Here is a 22,040-nt window from a genome sequence, read left to right on the forward strand (position 1 = left end):
ACCTGGGGTGGGTCTTAATCCTCTCACTGGAGTTATACGTAGACGGAGGAGAACACGCGCAGAGAAGGAGAGTGGCCATTTCACCCTGCAGTGAGCGAGGGCTCCAGGACCACCTACAGCTGCAGAAAGACGGAGAAACCCCGAGAGGCTAGGAGAGAGGCTGAGTGAGGCAGGGGGCCTGATGGCCCACAGCTGAGCGTGGGGGACAGCAAGCCTGGGGGGAGGCAGGGGCCGTGCAGAGACCGGTGGCCAGTTTGCTTTGCCTGATGGCAGGAGTCCAGGGTCACTAGTGCTGACCTTAGATGAGACAGCGTTTCTGATGATGCTTTGACTTGGCCATTTTCACAGCCTCGTACTCTAGGACTTACCCTAATAAATTCCTGTTACAAAAGCCAACCCATTGCTGGTATTTTTGCATTGGCAGCCTTTAGGAAACTAGAACTGAAATTGGTACCAGGAAAGTGGGTGCTGCTGCTTGCAAGGCCCAAAAACCCTGGATCAGTTTTATAAATGAAAGATTTATGTTTTTAATCTATTCCATTCCCGTGGGTGCGATGGCCTTTGCGTCAGGTTCAGTTGAGGGGGCTTTGATTGGATTACTGGCCGAGGTTGCTCCTTTGAGGCTTTTGATTGGACTGTGCCCCTGGGACGTGACTCATGTGGAGTCTCTGCCCTCTTGCTGGGTCTGATGAAAACAGGGACATAGAGAGAGGCACACAGAAGGAAAGGGAGTCACCCTGTTTGGTTCTGCAATGTGAGAGAAAGGACCGCAGGAAAACAGAAGCCCCTGAGAGGCTCAAAGAACTGAACTGCCGGGTTTGCCTACAGCTGCAGAAAGGCAGTCACCCTGGTAGGGGCGGGCGGCCATCTCCCTTTACCACGTGGCAACACGCCAGGATCAGCAGTAGCTGATTTTGGTGAGAAAGCACCTGTTATGATGCCTCAATGTGGATGTTACATGGCTTTGGAACTGTTACGCGTTCACCCCAAATAAATCCCCTTTATAAAAGTCAGCCCATTTTGAGTACTTTTTGCATCGGCAGCCCTAAACCAAATTGAAACAGAAACAGGTACCGAGAGTGGGGTTGTACTGCTTGTAATTACCAAAAATGTTGGAATAGTTTAAGTGGGTAAAGGAAAGATTCTGGAAGAATTCTGAGAAGCTTGAAAGAAAAGGCCTAGGGAAATGGACTTGGCCCAGTGGTTAGGGCGTCCACCTACCACAGGGGAGGTCTGTGGTTCAAACCCCGGGTCTCCTTGACCTGTGTGGAGCTGGCCCATGCGCAGTGCTGGTGCACGCAAGGAGTGCCCTGCCATGCAGGGGCATCCCCTGCATAGGGGAGCCCCACGCACAAGGAGTGCGCCCTGTAAGGAGAGCCGCCCAGCACAAAAGAAAGTGCAGCCTGCCCAGGAGTGGCGCCACACACACAGAGAGCTGACGCAGCAAGATGACACAACAAAAAGAAACACAGATTCCCGGTGCCACTGATAAGGATAGACACGGTCACAGAAGAACACACAGCAAGTGGACACAGAAAGCAGACTACTCGGGGGGTGGGGGGAGAGAAAGGAAAAAAAAAAAGGCCTAGCTTGCTTTGAAGAGGCTGTTGGTAGAGATATGGATGTTAAAAACTCTTCTGATGAGGCCTTAGAAGGAAATGATAAATGTGTTATTGGAAACTGAACGGAAAGGCGATCCTTGTTTAAAGTTGCAGAGCACTTGGCAAAATTGACTCCTGAGGTTAGATGGAAGGTGGAATTTGAAAGTTATGCACTTGGAAATCTAGCCAAGGAGATTTTCAAATTAAATGTGGAAAGCGTGGCCTGGCTTCTCCTTGCAGCTGATAGCACAATGCAAGAGGAAAGGAATAAGCTGAGAACTGAACTCCTGGGCATAGAAAAACCAGAAATTGATGGTTTGGGAAATCCTGAGCTTCCAGAAAGCGAGTCCCCAGAGACTAGTGCCCCAAGTGAGGATTTAACTGATGGAATCAGGCAGCCACTTCCTTGCAAGTCAGGACTGGAAACGCAGTTACCCGGGAAGGGCTGGTGGAAAGTCCTATTTCTGATGGTGGCAATGCCTGTGAACCGCACGCGAAACACACGCGCTTTTTGTGAGATCTGTGTGAACAAAACCACCGTCAGCCTGGACTAACAGGGATGGAAAAGGGAGAGACCGAAGGAGAAACAACGTCAAGGGCAAAACCGTGGAAACTGAGGTCTTAAGACATCTTCTTGGGCCAAAAGAGGGGTTCTACCCATTTGTGCAGAAAGGGCAAGCTTGCCCTGGCATTTGAAGGGGGTGGCCTATCGCCCCCTTTTCAGGGAGCGTTTGGCGCCCCAGGCTTCAGAGAGGGCGGGGCGCTTTCCCTGGGGTGGGGAGCTAGGTGCCACTCTGAGGGGGCTGAGCGTGTGCCCTGGAGATGGGGGAGAGCGGTCATCGCCCCGGTGATCTTGGAGAGCTCGGCCACCCCTGGATGCTTCATGAGGATGGAACCCAGAAGGCGGCCCTGGGCGCGCCCTTGGGGGGGGGCTCCGTGAGGCTCCGAGGAGAGACTTCTTCTCTCCAAGTTAAATCTAGCAGATCTGCCCTGCAGGCGTTCAGAACTGCCGGCACCCGTGACCTCTGCTTTCCTTCCAGTATCTCCCTGTGGCAATGGGAATGTTTATTCTATGACTGTCCCTCTTTTGTAAGTTGAAAGCAGATAGCTTTCTTCCTAACTGTCACAGGTCTACAGCCGGAGGGGCATTTTGTCCCAAGACAGACTGCATGCCTGCAGCAGATTTGCATGAGATTTCATACTTAGCATTGCTACTGAAACGCTCTAAGGCTTTTGAAACACTGCGATGGAATGACTATGTTGCGCATATGAAAGAACATGTATTTTTGGGGTCCAGAGGGTGGAATGTCCTCGTCTTCTGTGGACCCCAGAAAATCCTGTTCTCAAAGTGAACCCATTCATGTGCCTGTAAACCTATTTTATGTGAGACCTTTTGGTAAGATCATTATTCTTAGACCACTTCAGTTAAGGGGCCTTTGGGTTAGATTGGGGGATCCGGGGTGGGTCTTAATCCTCTCGCTGGAGTCGTACGTAGACGGAGGAGAACACGCGCAGAGAAGGAGAGTGGCCATTTCACCCTGCAGTGAGCGAGGGCTCCAGGACTGCCTACAGCTGCAGGAGGACGGAGAAACCCCGAGAGGCCGGGAGAGAGGCTGAGAGAGGCCGGGGACTGGGGCCGGTGGAGCAGCCTGGAGCTGAAGACGAGGCCTGGGAGACAGCCACGTGCCCGATGGTCCACAGCTGAGCTCGGGGGACAGCGAGCCTGGGGGGAGGCAGGGGGCGGCTGCCGCTTTGCTTTGCCGGATGGCGGGAGTCCAGGGTCGCCAGCAGTTGACCTTTGATGAGACGGCGTCTCTGATGATGCCTTGACTTGGCCATTTTCACAGCCTTGGAATGGTAGAATTTACCCTAATAAATCCCCATTATATAAGTTTCTGGTATTTCTGCATTGGCAGCCTTTAGCAATCTACAACAGCGGGCAACGCGCTCCCCTCACTCAGTGCTGTGAAGGCCCCGTGCCAGGCTGCGCCGCCTTCCCTCTGCTGGATGGCAGCCCCCTGCCACCCAAGTCCACGCTGTCACCCTGTCCCGGGTGGCGCCCCAGCAGAGAAAGCCCACTGGGGGAAGGGCCTGTCCAGCGGGACGTGCTGTGCTCTCTGCCCCCTGCGGGCACTGCGGGCAGCACCCTGACTGGCTGGAATGGAGCCCCCCGGGGATGTGGCCTCGGCCGTGCACCCCCAGGGCTCACCGTCCCCCCCAGCGGCTCTCCACTGGCCCAAGCATGCGCTGCCCTCATGGGACAGTAGCGCTGGCGCAAGGAGGCAGGTGGGCAGCAGACGGCGCCTGCTGGGATGAGCACTTACGACCATGCCCACCCACTCATACAGTGAGTTCATACAGTTCCTTTACGGGACACCCACCTACTGCATGGAGAAATGGGGTACGGGGAGTGCCCCCTGAGAGAGGAGGCTCCTGCCATGAAGCTGTCCCCTCCTGACTCCTTACCTCCAAGACTGGGGGCGGGCAGGAAGCAGCCCTGCCCTGGTGCCCCCGGCAGCTAAGCAGCCTGAGGCTGAGCGGGACAGAGGGGCGGCTCCCGGGACCGCGGGCCTCGAGCCTGGCAGGCACGGGCGGGAGCTCAGATCCACCTGGCCTCCTGCCCTCTTAGAACGCCGGGCCCCGAGGCAGGCGGTGCCCACGAAACGGCAGAGGCCTCTGCACAGACGCAGGGGTTTCTTAGGGCAGGAACCAGAGCCACCTGGGGACACGCCAGACTCGGCTTGACGGAGAACCGGCTTTCAAACTGAAACCCCACGACGTCCTGGGGACCTGCTCCGGTCCTGGCCCGGCCAGCCTCTCGGCAGAACGGCCCTACACGCAGCGGCTCGGGGAGGACACAGCGGGCAGGCGGGGTGGGGGCGCGCGGCCCGGGGTGGGGTGGCACCTGCGCGGCCTCTGCAGCTGCTTGTGGGCGCTGACTCACCCGGGCAGGCTGGCAGCCGGCGGCCTCCTGCCTTCCACGCGGATCTTGCGCAGTGGCTGCCCGGGGCCCCCCAGCCTGGCCTTGCTTTGGGGAGGGTCCACAGCCTTCAGGGCTCCTTCCGGCCCACATCCTCCTGGCACACAGCTCTCTGCGCCCTGCCCCCCCAGCCACGCGCTCAGAACTCCCCAGGCCCCACCGAGAGGGCCCCCCTCAACCAGGCACCCAGGGTCACGCTGGCGAAGCTAAAGGGGGCCTCTAAGGAGTAGTGGGGTCTGCGGTAAAGATGGCCCGTGGGGCGGGGCGGCAGTGACAAGCAAGGCGGGTCTGGGGTGTGCGACGGACAGCAGGGGCCAGCCCCACTGGTGTAGGGGGATGGGGCTCAAGGTCCTCAGCAGACGGCCACGTGTGCAGGGCAGCGCGTCGGCGATGGGGCTGCGTGGACGGGGCTGCAGTGGGTGGGGGACGGGGCTGCGTGGGTGGGGCCGTGTGCCGGGCAGCGGGAGGGTGTTGGGGCCACGTGGGTGGGGCCGTGTGTGAGGCAGCGGGTGGGCGACGGGGCTGCGTGGGTGGGGCCGGGTACACCAGGGAGCAGCTCTGAGAATGGCTCCTGGGGACAAGGACACCCGTCATCCTTTTCTTTTTTCCTTTCCACTTGTTTAGGCTGTTACATGGACAGTTTGAGGTTCTTTCTTTACAACGTGTGCGCTTTAGTTACGTGATCAGAACACAATGAAAGTTTCCTTTCATATTTTTTCAGGAGGTACCAGGGATTGAACCCAGAACCTGGGACTCGGGCGGCAGGCGCTCAGCCACTGAGCGGCATCAGTTCCCTCCTTTTAAGACGACATCGTGTCCGTAAAAAGGAAGGTCCCATCCGTGCGCCAACATGGGTGGACCTTGAAGCCACCACGTGGAGTGAAATGGGCCAGGCACAAAAGGACAAGGACTGAGTGACCGCAGTGACACAAAGTAACCAGCAACGGCAGAGTCCTAGGGCGGCCCTCGACCTCGGGCAGCTGGGGGTGGAAGGTGGGGGGAGCCGCTGCTCCGGGGACGCAGAGCCTCTCCGTGGATGATGGAAGTTTGGGTGACGGAAGGTGGGGACGGGAGCACGACCCTGCAAGTGCGACTGACCCTGGATCGTATACTTGAAAGGGGTTAAAACGGGAAACATTATGTGGTATGTAAGTTACCACTAGAAAAGAAATTAAAAACCCTAAAACAAAAAAAGACGGCGCTGCCGATTACCACTGGCTGAGCCTGATTGGGGGGGGGGGCGGGGCTGGGAGCAGAGCCAAGCGGTGGTTCCCTGGAAGTCGAAGGCAGGACCAGGGTGAACCCCCAGAAGGGAGAGAAAATAGCCAAGGGCGGGGGTGCCCCCCGGGCGTCTGCTGTGGGTGGGCGAGCAGGCCGGGGGGGGGGGGGGGCCCCGAGAAGCAGGGCGAGAAGAGCTGCGGGCCGGGCAGGGGTCTCCCAGGGCTGGCCTGAGGCTGGGGCCGCACCCGCCGGCCTTCCTCCTGGGAACCCGCCCGAGGGCTTGGCATCTCCCGGGCCGCGGGGTCCAGCGGTGAGGGGCTGCCCTGGCTCACGCCAGTCCCCGCAGCTTTTCCCAGGAAGAGGGAACACTCCCGGGGCTGGAGGCGTTGTGAGGGGCCTGGGATCCCGGACGTGCTTGGAGGAGGACCCTGGAGGAAACGTAAACCCCCCCCCCCAGCACCCCGACGGGCCGCTCCGGGGCTTTACAGAGAAAAACGGCGACGTGCGCACGGGTTTCACAACTTCGTTCTTACTTCGATTCCCATCACTGCATCTGGAGGGAAAGTCCCAGGAAAGTTCTGAACTTGTTTTTTTTATGGGGGGGTGGGGGGAACGAGAAGGAAACGGTCGACATGAACGAAGCCTGCTCCCCACGTTTCATGAGCTGTCTTTCCAAGAGAGAAAAAAAACCCCAGCGCCTGCGAGGAGGGCTCAGCGCTCTTTCCCGCGGCATTCGAGGGTGGTCCCTGGGCTTGGGGCCCGAGTGGACTTGCGTCCAGCCTACGGGGCTTCCGGTCCTGCTGGTGGCTGCAGCGTGGCCTGGCCGCGCGCCCCTCCCGGGGGTCCCGGGCGCCACTTCTGGAGAGAGGTTTATTGCTGGCACAAGGTGGGGTGCGCCCAGGCCCTGCCCCTTCCCTCACTTCCTGGGGACACCCTGTCCTGGAGGGGAGGAGAGGCACGACCCATCTGGACAGAAGGACAGCTGCCCCAGGGGTGGCTGGCTGCCTCTGAACCGCCCCTCCAGCTGGGAAGCGCACGGCGGACGGGGGCTGCCCTTCCTGCTAGGCTGGGGTGGCGTGCCCGCTCCTGTCCCGGCTGCCCGCAGGAGGGGGAGGCGCGGGGGGGCGGGGGCTTCAAGCTCCCTTGGGGCAGCTCAGTGGGCCAGGCGCCGGCCTCAGGGCCTCCGCATCTGGCCGAGGACAGGGCCTGCGGGCTCGGCAGCCCCACCCAGATCCCGGAGAGGAGCAGGGAGTGCCCGGCCCAGGCTCTCACGAAGCTGCGTGCCGGGCGCCCCGTTCCCGGCCCCGCAGCGGTGCTGGGAGCCGCCCCGGCTGGGCCCCCGGGGGAGTCGGCGGAGGAGAGGAAGGGCTGTGACGCGAAGTCCTGGACCAGCTCGTTCTGACCCCGGGGGCCGCGGCCGAGTGCCCCAGGTCAAGAGGGAGCCGCCTGCGCCCTCTGTAAGAGGGTGGACTTTTCCCAGGAACGTCATCGTTGGGAAAATTCCCCTCGAGCCGATGCCAAGGCAGGCCCCAGCCCGGCTCTGCGCGGTTGGGGAGGGTGGACAGGGGCGGGGGCTCCTGGGAAGCCCCTTGCTCGGCCAGAACCTTGGGGTGCTGCCAGCTCAGGGCACCCACGAGCGCCCCGCCCCCCCGGCAAGTCTGCGCACCCAGCCTCTTCCTAGGAAGCGGCTGCACCGAGTTGGGGGACCCCTGGGGCTGCTGCGTGGGGTGGGGGACGGGACCAAGCCTGGCCCCTACCCCTGCTGGGGAGGCCTGAGGCTGACCCCGAGGGCAGGGCTCGGTGGTGGCTCAGTAGCCTGGGGCCCCGGCAGCCTGCCTTTATTCCTAGGATGTTCTTTTTCTTTTTCAGAGTTCTATGGCTGTATTTTTAGTTTTTTTAAAGTTTTTATCAGGCTAACAACGTCCCTCTTTAACCGCTTCCCTGCCACCGCCTGCCCGAGGCCAGGGCGGGGTCTGGCCCCAAGTCCTGCCCCGGCCCCTCCGGATGTCCTCTGCCCGGAGGGCCCTCGGGCGCTGGTGTGGGGGAGCGGGAGGTCGGTCCCCTGGGAGACGCCCGGCTGGGGCAGGACGTGGCGCTGTCTTCCTCGGGCTCTCCGGCTGGAGTTCCTGACACTCAGCCGTGGTTCTCCTTTTCCGTTTTTTAAAATTGAGTGGACACGCTCAGCTCCCTGGCCCGGCGCTCCCCGCCCCTGGGCAGGAGCGGCCCCCGTGGCCCGGCAGGGCTGGCGGGAGGGCCCCGCAGGCGGGCGCAGCTCGGGGTGCAGGCCGGGTCCCCGGCGCAGGCGGGTCACCCCCAGTGGGGCCCGCAGGCCCGGAGCCCGGGCTCGCCCGGCCGGGGGTCTTTGAGCGCCTGAGACGGGGCAGCACTTGGGGCCGCGCTCCGTCTGCGCCGTGCTGGGCACAGGGCGCGGCGCCCGCCCTTGGCTTTGGCAGACGCTGGTCGGGAGCCGCGGCCGCCTTCCCAGGCGCCGCCTCGAGAGGTTTGCTTGGACGGACGCGTGCTGACCCTCGCCGCTGGGGGAGAGCGAGAGGCCCCGGGCACGCCCTCCGCCGCGGGAGTGGGAGGAGGAACCCCGAGGCGAACACCCGGCAGCTCCCTGCCCGCCCCGCCGGCTCGGCCGGGGTCCCGCGCCCCTCCCGTGGCCCTGGTGCTCCCCCCGCGAGGGGAGGAGAGCGGGGCGGGGAGCGCGGCGCCGTCTTTCCGGGTGACACGGGTCAAGGGGCCCCCGTGCTGCAGCCACGGCTGGAGGCGGCGGTGGCAAGCCCGGAGCTGCCGGGGACGGCGCCACGCCCGGGCGCTCCCCGGGGCCGCCCGGCACAGCGACGGGAGGGCGCGAGCCCAGGCGGCCAAACTTGTTGGTTGACTCTATTAACACCCCCCCAAAGACACACAGGCGCTGCGCACGGCACGCGCACCCAGGCACGCGGCGGGACCGCCTCCGCAGGGAGCAAAGGTGCCGGGAGCCGCAGGGCCCCCCAGGCTCGGGGACCATCCCCCATCAGCCCCGCTCCACAAACACGCCTCCACGCCACGGGAGCGTGCGCGGCGACGGGCCGGCGAGGCGCCTGCGGGGAGCTGGCCGTGGCCACTCGCCCGTCCCGGGCTCGGTCTGGGCGGCGCTGGCCCACGTGCGGCCCGGTCGCCGCAGGGGGAGGACCCCCTCGGTGAGCCCCCGCCTGTGTGTCCCCCCGGGCCCGTCGGGGGCTGGGGCGGGACCTTCCTCCTGTGTCCACACCGTGGGAAATGACCAACTTCCTCAAAGTGCCAGCGGTCAACCAAACGCCAAAGAACTTTTTTCCCACTGTAAAGGTTCCGGTCCTTTACACCTCCCAAGTCCTAGCGGGGGAAGCGGAACAAAGAAAATTCCATTAACGCAGCTTAAGGCAGAAGAAGGGAAAAGCGGGCAACGCGAGGAGAGGACGGCGGGTCGGGAGAGAACACGAGGGCGGGTTTAACAGCACCAAAGTGCCAACGAGCTCAATAAAGCGCGTGGACGGCGCCTCTCAGGTCGGACAGGACCCAGCTCAGCAAAATCTGGCCAAATCCTTTCGACGCGAGTCCGCTAAAGGAAAACAAGACGCCTGCGCAAAGCCGTGGGTCTGGCTGGTGGCCGCAGGCCACAGGGGGCTGCACGTCCGGGGACACCTGGCAAGGCAGGGGCTCCCGCAGGGCCACCCTCTGAGGGCGGAAGGGAAGCGCCTGGGGCCACTCCCAAGCTCCTGCTGCCTCCCCTCCTTCTCCCTCAGCCCACAGGGCGCTGGCCTCTCGGGGGCAACAGGCACCCCGGAGTCCCTCTGGCCACAAGAGAGCCTGGCTCAGATTGGGCAAGCACAGGCCACCAAGAGCCACCAAGGGGCTTGTCAGTGATTTCTTTACTTAAAAGCCTTTTAAAATGCGCGGTGTCCCAATCGTCAAGAGCCCTTGTTACGAACCAGGATTCGTAATATTCCACCCAAACCACCGTGGTTTGCCAAGTGACCATGAAGGAGCAGGCAGGCCAGGAAGTGCCCCCTGCCCTGCCCCGGCCCCCTGCGCTGCCACGCGGTGCTGGAGCGGGAGCACAGGTGTCCCTTGCTCAGGGGCGTGGTGGCTGCCCTGGCAGGAGTCTCACGTCTTATGATTAAGACCATGCGCTTATGATTAAGAAGCCGTGTGATGGCTTCTTTTACAACCAGGTGACACTTCTGGAGTCAAGTGCATCTGACAGAAGCAGCCCAGGCTCTAAACCCTTGTGACTTTCATAGAAAAAGACTATGGAGACAGGTCAGATGGAAACCAGAGAGAAGGAAGTTTCCAGAACAGGGTGGAAGAAAGCTGGCTCTGAGAGAGAGAAAGGAATTGAAACGGAATCCATCCATCCATCCATCCATCCACCCACCCACCCACCCATTCACCCATCCATCCATCCACCTTCCCATCCATTCATCTATCCAACCATCCAGCCAGCCACCCGGCCACCCACTCACCTAGCCACCCACCCACTCACCCATCCATCCATCCACCTACCCATCCATTCATCTATCCAACCATCCATCCATCCAGCCAGCCACCCACCCATTCACCCATCCATCCACCCATACTTCCATTCATCCACTCAACCATCCACCCATCCACCCACCCACCCATCTGACACCCATCCATCCATCCTCCCAGCCACCCATCCATTCGCCCGTCCATCCATCCATCCAGGCACCTACCCATCCATTCATCTATCCAACCATCCAGCCAGCCACCCAGCCACCCACTCACCCAGTCACCCACCCACTCACCCATCCATCCACCCATCTACCCACCCACCCATCCACCCACACTACCATTCATTCATCCACCCATCCACCCATTTACCCACCCACCCATCCACCGACACCCATCCATTCATCCATCCACCCACCCACCCAATCACCCGTCCATCCACCAATCTACCCACCCACCCATCCACCCACACTACCATTCATCCATCCAACCATCCACCCATCCACCCACCCACCCATGCACTGACACACCCATCCATCCAACCATCCATCCATCCATCCTTCCATCCATCCTACAATCACTGAGAGCTAAATGTACCACACAAAGCTGAGAGGCTGTCTGTGCCCACTCTGGGATTTCATGGAATGAGAGGAGAAAAAGCTAAGGAAAGTCAAGCCACCACCCCAGCCTGGACGGAGGGTTGGAGAGAGGAAGCAGGGTGGGGACATCCCAGGAGGGTGGAGCCTGGCAGGGCCTGGGGCAGAGAGCAGGTGGGTGAGCAGGAGTGCAAGCTGCTGAGCAGGGGAGGAGGCCCTGACCTGCAGCCTTGGGCAGGAACTTTCCCAACGTCCCAGCAGCCAGCAGGGCGGGTCCAGCCCAGCCTCGCAGGGCCACGGGTGGGGAGAGCTGCCACTTCCCACAGGCGGAGTCGTCTGAGGCCACCCTTGCCCACCGCAGGGCAAGGGCAGATGCTCTGACCTTGAGCTCTGGGGCTGAAAGGCCTGTGGGGTCAGCCACGGCTGCCTAGCTGGCTGGGGGCGGCCGATCCACTTTGAGGGTGAAGCGTGGCCAGGTCTAACGAGGTGCCCTGGAGGACAGCACCCAGCCAGGGCACCGCTCCTTGCAACCTCCCAGGCTCTGGCCTCTGGCTCCTGACCCAGTAGAGGAGGGTTTCCAGGAGGGCCTCCAGGTGGCCCAGGGACTGGCACACACACACTTCGGGGCATCCTCCCGAGGGAAGAGGCGCGTCCAGGCCTCGCGGGTCACTTCCACCGCGGCGGCCGCCGGGGGCGGCGTGGGGGCCCTTCCGCGGCTCCTTTCCCTGCTGCCCCGCGCTCCTCCCCGGCTGCTGAGCAGGTGGGCTGAGGGCACTGGGCCTCTGCTGGCTCAGCTCACAGGAGTGCCCGAGGCACCCGAGGTCACTCACCCGGCCAGCCAGGGCTGCTCTGCCCGCTCGCGACACCTCCCTTCTCCTCCCCGTTCTCCCAGCTCCCAGCAGGCCTGAGGTCTGGTCAGGTGACCACTGGGGCAGCTAATGCCCCCTCCCGTCCAGCGGTCGGGGTACACACGGAGCCGGCCCCACCAAGGGTCCTGGGAAGTGCTGCCGTGCGCTGCTGCAGGCGGCTCTCCTGGACGGCAGCGGCCGGAGCTGTGCGAAGGTAGGGGAGGCCCGGCTCAAGCACGGCCTCCCTCACCTGCCGCCAAGAGGCGCGCACACTGGGCGACTTCCCTGTCCTCCCCGTGGCTCTTTTTTTTTTTTAAGATTTGTTTTTTTATTTATTCCCCTCCCCCCCAGTTGTCTGCTCTCTGTGTCCATTTCGCTGTGTGTTCTTCTATGACCGCTTCTATCCTTATCAGTGGCTCCAGGAATCTGTGTTTCTTTTTTTTTCCTCTGTATTTTTTAATGTTACATTAAAAAAAAATGAGGTCCCCATATACCCCCCCACCCGCCGTGTTTCTTTTTGTTGTGTCAGCTCTCCGTGTGTGCGGCGCCATTCCTGGGCAGGCTGCACTTTCTTTCGCGCTGGGCGGCTCTCCTTACGGGGCACACTCCTTGCACGTGGGGCTCCCCTGAGCGGGGGACACCCCTGCGTGGCAGGGCACTCCTTGCGCGCATCAGCACTGCGCATGGGCCAGCTCCACACGGGTCGGGAGGCCCGGGGTTTGAACCGCAGATCTCCCACATGGTAGGTGGACGCCCTAACCACTGGGCCAAGTCTGCTTCCCCATATGGTTAATTTGTGTTCCCTGAGTAATTAACTCGTTTATCTGATTTGCAGCACGAGGCCCGAAGGTAAGCCTTCTGCACCATCCTTCCACCTCCAGGAGAGCTTCTGGAATTACTGCCTGCCTTCCTTCTACAAGGAGCTGGGAAGAGCGGGAGGCCAGCCTTCCAGGCCCCAGGGGGAGGAGAGCCCTCCTCGGGATCCGGGCTCGGGCCTCGTGCTGAAAGCCCCCAGGCAGCCCTCTCTGCGCTGATGTTCGCCCCAGGGACCCGCTGCCCTCCCCCTTCCAAACCCCACGACCTCCAGGCCCCCTGGTGCCGTCGTCTCCCACTCCCACCAAGCCCGGCTTTCCAGCCTGGGGAGTTGCCTTAGGAGGACTGGAGGGGGGCCTGGGGAATGGGGAGCGCCCTGCACCCCTGCACGGCTTCTCTGAGCAGCTCCCACCCTGCGCCCCCGCCCCGGCAATGCCTCCTGTCCACCCCACGCTGTGAGACGAGGCTCCACCCGGCTGCGAGTCAGTCCCACCAGGCCACAGGACGCAGCGGTGCGTGCTGGGCCGCGGGCAGCCCCCCGCAGGCCCATGCACTGGGGCGGCGGGCTAGAGGGGCGCAGTGCGGGGCTCACCTTGTAGTCCAGCTCGATACTGGCCTTCGGCTGTTGCTCCGGACTGGGAGGTGGCGTCTCGGAGCCCAAGCACTGCCTGAGGCTCGCGGGGCCCATGCGGCTCAGCAGCTGGCCGAGCAAGGACAGCTGGGGGCGAGAAGGGAGGTGGTCACTCGGGCTGGCCGCTCGGGCCTGCCCTCCCCCTCCCCCACACCGGCCAGGTGACCCAGGAGGAGAGGGTCTCGCTGCGGGAGGGCCGCCCCTGCCCGTGGCCAGAGCCCACCCCGGGCCGCCCTCCCGCCTCCCCTGCGCCGCCCACCGGCGCCCAGTCCTCTCGTGCCAGTTGCTTTGTTCCCACGGGGACTTTAGCCCACACGAGAGAGGAGAGGGACATCCTGGGCCACATGCAGCAGCAGCCCCTGCGGCCTTCCCTGTTCTGTCCAGCCCCTCCCCGCTCCAGCCCCACTTTTCCTTCCTGAGAGTTCTAAAACAAACCCCGACTTCCTCTCATCACACCCACGAGGGCTTCCGGCAGATGAGGGGAAGGTTTTCTTTTTCTTAGGATAATCATCACAGCATCGTGTCACCAAGGACGCCAATGTCACCCATTTTATCAGGAGGTCTCAAGGGTGGTTTTTTTTAAGTTTATTTTTCTCCCCCTCCCCTGCCCTGCTGTGTTTGCTGTCTATTCACTGTGTGATCTTCTGTGTCTATTTCTCTTTTCGTCTTCTCTTCTCGTCTTTCTCCTCTAGGATTCACTGGGATTTGATCCTGGGGACCTCAGATGTGGAACGAGGCTCCCGTCAGCTGCGCCAGCTCAGTTCCTGGTCTCTGCTGGGCACCTTGACTCTCCCCTTCGCCTCTCTTTTGTTGCATCATCATCTTGCTGCGTGACCCACTTGTGCAGGCACTGGCCTGCTGCGTGGTTACTTGACTTGCAACGCAGACACTTGGCTCGCCACGTAGGCACTGGCTCACCACGTGGGCACTCACACGGGCACTCAACTCACCATGCGGGCACTCAGCTCACCATACGGGCACTGGCTCGCCACGTGGGCACTGGCTCACCACATGGGCACTCACACGGGCACTCAACTCACCATGCGGGCACTCAGCTCACCATACGGGCACTGGCTCACCACGTGGGCACTGGCTCACCACGTGGGCACTCACACGGGCACTCAACTCACCATGCGGGCACTCAGCTCACCATACGGGCACTGGCTCACCGCATGGCACTGGTTTACCACGCGGGCACTCACACGGGCACTTGGCTCACCATGTGGGCACTGACTCACCATGCGGGCACTCACATGGGCAGGTGGCTCGCCACACGGGCACTCACATGGCATCCGGCTCACTGCGTGGGCACCTCGGCTTGCCGTGCAAGCACTGGCTCGCCGCGCAGGCACGCTTTCTCTTTTTCTTTTTCACCAGGAGGCCCCAGGGATCGAAGCCGGTTCCTCCCATCTGGTAGGTGGAGGCCCAATCACTTGAGCCACATCCGCTTCCCGAAAGTTTTTTTTAAATTGTTGGACTGGGGATTCCCCCACAAAGCCCACACGCTGCATTCGAAGGCTAGCCCCTCACCCCTGCCCCTCGTTTTTGGAAGGAGCCCTTGGGGAGGGCCCGCGGCCCGCTGCTCCTTCTGCAGCCCCCAGCGGGTCTGGCAGTCTCGGCCAGGGCAGCACGGGACGTCCAGCTGGCCTGGAGCGCGCCCCCAGCAGGCAGGCTGAGCCCCTCGCCCCTGAGGCCCCGTGTGGCCCCTGGTCCAAGGAGCAGAGCCAGGGCTGTGGCCAGCCAAGTGGCCGGGGCCCCAGCCCACGCCGGCACACCTGGCTTCCCCGTGACCGCAGGCACGCACCTGCTTAGCACCGCGCAGGCACGGGCTCATCCAGCCTGTCTCATGGGGAGCGGCGGGGCAGGGGGCGGGGGGTGAGGCCGGGCTCCACCTGGGGCACCTTCCCTTTAGAAGGGGAGAGGAGGGGGGAGCAGCAGGAGAGGGAGGGAGGGAGGGTCCGGGGGCGGAGGCCTGGCTGAGAGGCGCCATCTGGAGCTTCAGGCAGCCACACTTTGCACCCCGCAGGCCTTGGGAGCCTGAGGGGGGCTTCCCAGAGCAGGCCTGCCGGGGGCTCACAGCTGCGGCCCCTCTCTGCTGCGGGGGCGCTGGGCGGGGCTGGCGGAGGACAGGGCGACAGCCGCTTGCTCGCTCCCCTCTTCCCTCTCCCTCCGTGGAAGCAGCCCCGGGGGCAGCAGCTGCCCAGGGATCCGCTGTGCCTCCTCGCTGCTTGTTTTGTTTCCGGCTTCGGCCACCACGGCCATCTCTTTGCCCACAGACACACCCTCTCGGGATAGGGGCTTGTGTGGGTCACGCGGGGCCTGGGGCCTAGCCAGCGCCCTCCCCGGCCCCTCTGCTGGGGACTCTGCAAAGGCCGAGCCCGTTTGGGTGGCCGCTCCAGGCCAGAGGAGGGGGCCACCCTGGCCACCCCAGCCTGCCTCGGGCCCCTGCCCCAGGGGTTGCTCTGCGAGGGGCAGGAGGCACTGGCTAAGGGGGCACAGTGTCCACATGGCCTGCTGCTCCAGGTTGGAACCTGCGGCGGCCCCTGCTCATCAGGAGCCTCCGCCCTGCCCGGGCGGCTGAGCAGGTGCAGTGCCGCGCCCTGCTCTCCCGGCCTCCCCCCAGGGGCACGTGGGCCCCCCGCCACGGCCAGCCCCTTCCCTGGTGCTGCCACCCCCGTAGCGTTTATCACCCTCTTTGCCATTTCTTTGTTGTTTATACCCCTCAGTAGAGCGGAAGCCCCTGACAGCGGTTTGTCACCGCCGCATCCCCAGGGCCTGGCAAAGCAGCTGGTACGCAGGGCCCGTTCAATACACCCCTGTGGGATGACCGGACGGAAAAACGGACAGACATGTGGCCGTGGCAGTCAGCAGCCAGCTGGCTCTCCCAAGCGGATGAGAACCCCGGCCGAGCACCGGGCCGTTTCGGAGCCCGCCTTCTCCCGGCCCCAACCCGGAAGGCGTGGCCGGACGAAGGTGCGGCTTGGGACGAGCCTCTCCAGAGCAAGCTCCCCGTCCCTCCCCGGGCCCTGTCCCTCCCCGCGGGGGCACCTGGAAGCCGGCAGGCCCGCAGACCCGTCCCAGGTCCCCGTCCCCTTGTCCTGCACCGCTCGTCCGCGGGCTGTACTTGGGAAGTGCGCGTGGCACGCCGTGGCTGCCACCTGCTGCGCTGGGCCAAAGCGCACGGCCGCTCGCCACAGCACGCTAAGCCGCCACGCTGACCTTCCAGCCTCCCGGCCTCCCTGCGCCCAGCAGTCTGTTTCCACGCAGCAGCCGAGGACTTCCTCAAAACGCTGTAGACCCGGTTTTGCTTCTTCTCTGCTCAGAAGCCTCCCTTGTGGCACCCAAGTCAGAGCCCACCGTGGCCTTGGCGTTTGCGCTGGTGCAGGCCCCTCGCCCGCTCCGGCCACAGCAGCCTCCACCCAAGGCTGCCGCCCCCAGGGCCGCCCCCAACCTGGGGTGCGCTCCCAGGACACCCACCTGCTTCCTCCAGGGCTGCGCCCAGCGCACCTTCCCTGCCCACCCTTATGGAAGCGCATCCCCGCCACTTCCTCTGGCTTTATTTTCCTCCTCGTGCTTCTCTCTGTCTGGGGCACTAAGTATCTGCTTCTTTGTTGGGTGCTGGTGCCACCGCCCCCTGGAAGGTGAGCTTCTGGAGGGAGGGGCCGGCCCCTGCTCCTCACCAGAGCCTCGGTGCCGAGGGAAGCATCTGGAGCAGGGAGGGCTGGGCTGCCGGGGTCGTGCCCAGGATTCGCGGGAACCAGGGAACGTGGAGTTGGACCCTGAGCCCCTCTGAAGCCTGGTGGTACTGGCATCCCAGCCACCTACAAAGTGCCTCCTCCAAATTCAACTGCCCAGCGCCTGCTCTGGGGCCTCAGCCTTCAGCTGGCGGTGCTGGCCGTTGGGCCTCTCCCGCTTGCACTACCACTGCCTGCACCACCGCTGCCCGCTTGGCCCACCATGTCCAGAGCGCACCCACTGACAGGAGCCTGCACGGGACGAAGAGATGGCCCTTGTCCTCCTGTGTCCAGGATGGATGCGCAGGGGCCGGCGGGGAATCTCCAAGGCCCAGGCTGCGGGTGCCGTGAGGGGGAGTTCGGGGAGGGGGCCGGAGGGGCGGCGGCGGCACGCTGCGGGGCCTGGCACCCCCCCCTGCGAGGATGGGTGGCAGCCTTGCTCCCGGGGCTGCCGTGGACAGTTGGCCCTTGGAAGGAGTCAGGGACACATGGCGCACTAGCTGTGGCCATGACAGGGTCACACAGGACAGGTGGGCGGCAAAGGGGCCTGCTTCGGGGAGGGGCCCTGCCCGGCCTGAGCTGCAAGGGGGGCGGGCAGCAAGGGGAGGCTGGGCTGGGCGGAGCTAGGAAGGGGCCCGATGGCTGCACTAGGGAGGCCTGGGGATGCGCGGCCCGGGGGCGGCTGCGGGGGGCCCCGGGCTGGGGGCAGCGAGGGTCTGGGCCAGGTGGCAGCGGAGATGACGGCAGGGGCGCCGGGGCTGCTCCTCGGGGGCCGCGAATGGGCAGGCGGACCCTGCCCCAGCCGTCTGGGAGCCTCACGCCGCCCTCTCAGCAGGGCAGCCCCCACTTGGTACCCAGGGCCTGGCTCGGCGCCTTCTCTTGGGCCACACCACCGCTCTGGGCACAGTCCCTCCTGCCCCCCGCCCTGGGGTGCACTGGGCTCAGAGCTGGGCCAGCAGTCGGCGCTCAGCACTCAGGTGACCTTCAAGGAGTGGAAGGACGGACGGGTGGACACACAGACGTGGACGCGTTAGTGTAGTGGACAAGCCCCGGGCCCACGGCGCCAGCCTCCAATTGCTCCAGCCCTTCCCCCGCGGGACGCCCCCTGCCCCGGTCCTGAAAAGTGGTCCAGGCGGGGGGAGGCAGGGCCACAGCCAGACCTGCCACCCCAAGCTCCTCCCGGCCTCCTGCAGGCTCAGCCGTGCCGTCTGTCCCTCCTGCACCCCTCCCAGGGCCACAGGCCTGCCTGGACGCTGCTGGCCACAGGGCCATCCCGCCTCCTGGCCTAGCAGGCCCCTCCGGCATCGCCAAGCCTCGGGGTTCGGTTCACCCAGTGACTCCGGGATTGCAGGGAGAGTCCCTGTGTCCCCGAGCAGTGGCTGGAGCTTTTTGGAGAGAAGAGGAAAGGGGAAGGCAGACCTGGCACCTCTGCAGTCCAAAGGAGGCCTGGCACGGATGAGGGGCGCCTGAGAGGGCATATTTTCTTCCATCCTGATTGTTTTAGTACTTATTAAAAGTATTATATGTACTTTCTACGAGATTTTTCTGTAGGCCTACAACTGCTCTAAAGAAATAATATATACTCCCAGCTCACTGCTCCATTCTCGGTGCCTAGAGCGGAGTGCGTGTGCAAAAAACTATTTGCTAGGGAAGCGGATGTGGCTCAAGCAGGTGGGCTCCCGTCTACCACAAGGGAGGTCCAGGGTTGGATGCCCAGGGCCTCCTGGTGAAGGCGAGCTAGTGTGTGCAGCAAGCTGGCCCACATGGAGTGCTGGCCCATGCGGAAATGCCTGCCCATGTGGAGAGCTGGCACAGCAAGATGATGCAACAAAAAGAGACGCAGAGGAGAGACAATAAGAGACGCAGCAGACCAGGGAGGGGAGGTGGTGCAAGCGAATGAACGCCTCTCTGCCACACCGGAAGGACCCAGGATCCGTTCCCGGAGCCACCTAATGAGAATATTGGCCGGCACAGAAGAACACACAGCGAATAGACACAGAGAGCAGACAATGGGGGGGTGGGGATAAATAAATAAATCTTTAAAACAACCAAAAAAACCCATCTGCTGCATGAAGGAACTGGAGTAAAAAACTCAAACGCGGTCTGGCGAAAGCGCCAGGAGGCAGCAGGCCGCCGAGGGCCAGGACTCACCTGGGCCTTCTCTTGCCAGAGCGGGAGCGGCTCTTGCTGGCCCAGCATGCGGGCGATGACCACCAGGCTGAGCTGGCTCCGGAGCTGCCTGCGAGAGGAGGGGCAGGGCTGAGGTGGGCGGCAGGGCGAGGCGGCCGGACAGGGCTCCCGCAGGGGCCACACGCCCAGGGGTCCCCTGCCCGGCCGGCCCCCTGCAAGCGGGGCCCTCGCTGGGTGTCCAGCAGCTACCGTGCATCACATAACACGAGGCCCGCGGTGGGAAAGCTAACGCACACGTGTGCACACGCCAAGAAACCCCCGCAACTTCGAGGTTAGCAGGTCGTGGTTTCCTTCTCAGGCTTTTTTTACGTACGTCTCTCTGCGGGTACCCACAGAAGTGGATGCTCAAGTGCTTTTGAGCAGACCTTTATCTTTTTATCTTTCCTTTGCGGCATTAGACTCTTGCGGCTATTTTCGGGGGGTGAAGGGTGGGTGACATCTGTCCTCCCCGCCCAGCACCCAGGCCCTTTGCTTTGGGGAACCCCTCTCCCCATCTGGCCCTCACTCGGGCTCCAATTAGGTGAGGCCGGCCTGGGCCTCAGGAAGGAGTGTACCCCTTCCCAGCCGCCTGGCCATTGATGCCGTGTCAGGGTGGCATGGGGGGGGGGTGTGTGAAGTGGCAGGGAGGGGGGCAGGGACAGAGCCTGGAGCTGGACGTGCCTGGAGCCGCCAGCCCTGGGCCAGGCGGCGGGCTGCCGCTGATAAGGGCACTTTTATGCCCTGGTCAGCTCGGCTTGTGTTTCTGAGTCTGGCCGCCCAGGAGCCTGGCTCAGGCTGGAGGGGCTGGCATGGGGGGCTCTGAGGGCCAGGGTGAGTGGGGATCAGGGAGGGACCGGTGCACGGGGCTGGGGGTGCAGGGAGACCAGGGCCAGGGGTCCCCCCAGTGCCCCTGAGGCCGCTGATCTCCGTCTCCTCCGGGGCCTGGGTCTCGGCCATGAGCTCTCAAGTGTCTGCTAAGGAAATGTGAGGGTCCCAGCAGCAACCAACGGGGCAGTTCCTGGGCACCCACAGTGCTGGGATCCCTCGAGCGCGTCCCTCCAGTGACTTCACCGAGGGCGGCCGTGCAGAGCAGTGCCTGAGGGCCCCGCCGCAGGCCGCTGCCCCGGGTGCTGGGGGCGGGCAGGACAGGCGTCCCTCCCTGTGGGAAAAGCCCGCACCGTCCTCAGTCCCCAGGGCCTGCTTGCTTTCTCGAGAAAGTCGAGGCATCAGCAGAACTGGGGGCTCAGAGGCGGCGGGCAGATCCACTATGCGCCACAGGGCGGGCAACGCCAAAGCACCTGGGGGGCCACTCGGAGAGCTGGCCGGCAGGTCCCTAGAGCTGAGCCCACCACGCAGGGCACGGAAGGAGGCAACCCCGGGGGTCCCGACAGGGGGAAGGCAGCGTCCCACATAAGAACACCTGGAGAGCGTGGGCACCCGCCGACACGTGTGGACAGACACGCCGGCTCCCTCCCGGTGACGACAGTTGAAGAAACACAACCACACGTTGTAGCGTGGACAGTCCTCACCAACAATGCCGTGAGAATGACGCCAAGTACAGAATAAAGCAGGCAAGAGTCAGCTACTGGGGGGGTACTGGAGATGGGGGTACTGAAGACGGGTGGGGGGTGCTGAAGATGGGGGGTACTGGAGATGAGTGGGGGGCACTGAAGACGGGTGGGGGGCACTGGAGATGGATAGGGGTATTAGAGATCAGGATGCTGGAGACGGGGTAGTGGAGACAGTGGGTGGTACTGGAGCCTGGTGGGGGGTACGGGAGACGTGTATCTTCCGGTTCAGCCCTCCACCTGGGGTCTGGCTTCACCTGTGTAACTTGGAGTTTGTGCGTCGTTCAGTTTGTATGTTGTATAGTAATAAGACTCTTTAATTAAGAGAAATTCAGAGGAGGGAGATGCGATTGCCAGGCTTAGCAAAGGAAAACATGGGGTGCCGGGTTAAATGCTAATTTCAGGCACAGGGAGAATAATGTTTTCTGGTAAACCCACCCCACCCAGTCTCCTTTGGCCTTGACCCTCGCTGCGGGGGGGAGGGGGGGAGCCAGGGGGCCTTCCTGGCTCCCGGCTGGAGCGAGGGGGAGAGGGCACCTGCCGGCTGAGCAGCCCCCATGTCCGCCTTGGGGTGAGAGCACAGGCCCGCCGTGCGCCCCTCCCCAGCCCCCAGTGGACCCCCGCGGTGCCCCCGCCCGACCCTCGTCTGCGCAGGGCCCGTCGTCCAGCGGCCCACAGCCTGGCTGGGTGAGCGGGCGGGAGGGACTGAGCTGGGGGCGGGGGCTGGGCGGGCTGAGCGCCAGGAACGAGGAAAATGCCCAAAAAGGGCAGCAGGGGGGAGGGGCTGCAGAGTGAGGGCCACCCCCCCCACGTCCCCCGCCCTCGGGGCTGCCTGCTGAGCTGCCAGCGGGGAGGGGCTGGGACCCCTCGAGCTTTGCGGGTGGAGGCCACGCCCGACAGGGAGCCCTGGCCGCAGCCCGTGCCCCCCCCCCCCCCCGCCAGGATGCCGGCTGAGCTGGGAGGGGGTGCGGGGGAAACGGCTCTTCCAGGCCCGCAGCTCGTAGCCTGCCCAGCGCCCATCCCGGTGGACCCCTGGTGCCCCTGCGGGCTGCACCCCAGGAGCTCCGAGGAGGGCGGGCCCACAGCTTCCGGGCACGCCGCGCCTTCCTGACCGGAGGAGACCCAGCAGGCCGACTGCCCTACAAGGCCACAGGCGCCCGGCCAGGGGCGGGCGCGGCCCTTCCCATTTCTTGGACAGCTCAGGAAGCAGCAGCGGGGCCTGTCCCGCCTCGGAAGGGCCACCCAGCCCCGGCCCACCCACCCCGCCGGCCCCTCCCACCACCCACTCCCGCCCTGGGCCCAGGCAGGAGGGGTGCAGGCTGCAGGGGTGGCCGTGGGGTCCTGGCTCAGGGGCGGCCGCCTGCGCCCGGGTTCAGGTACCACCA

The 22,040-nt window shown here is 63.8% G+C and overlaps 1 protein-coding gene across 1 annotated transcript in view; it reads right to left on the reverse strand.

Annotated features, from left to right (window-relative positions):
- FAM178B (family with sequence similarity 178 member B) overlaps window positions 1–22,040 on the reverse strand; it is an 85,773-nt gene that overhangs the window by 1,905 nt on the left and 61,828 nt on the right. Inside the window, exons 14-15 of the mRNA XM_058278121.2 lie at window positions 19,070–19,157; window positions 13,146–13,271 (exon numbers count right to left, since the gene is read on the reverse strand). Of these exons, the coding sequence (XP_058134104.2) occupies window positions 13,146–13,271; window positions 19,070–19,157 (214 nt within the window). The remainder of the gene's footprint in view (window positions 1–13,145; window positions 13,272–19,069; window positions 19,158–22,040) is intronic.

This window comes from Dasypus novemcinctus, chromosome 17 (genome assembly GCF_030445035.2).
Source record: "Dasypus novemcinctus isolate mDasNov1 chromosome 17, mDasNov1.1.hap2, whole genome shotgun sequence".
NCBI classification, from domain to species: Eukaryota; Metazoa; Chordata; class Mammalia; order Cingulata; family Dasypodidae; genus Dasypus; species Dasypus novemcinctus.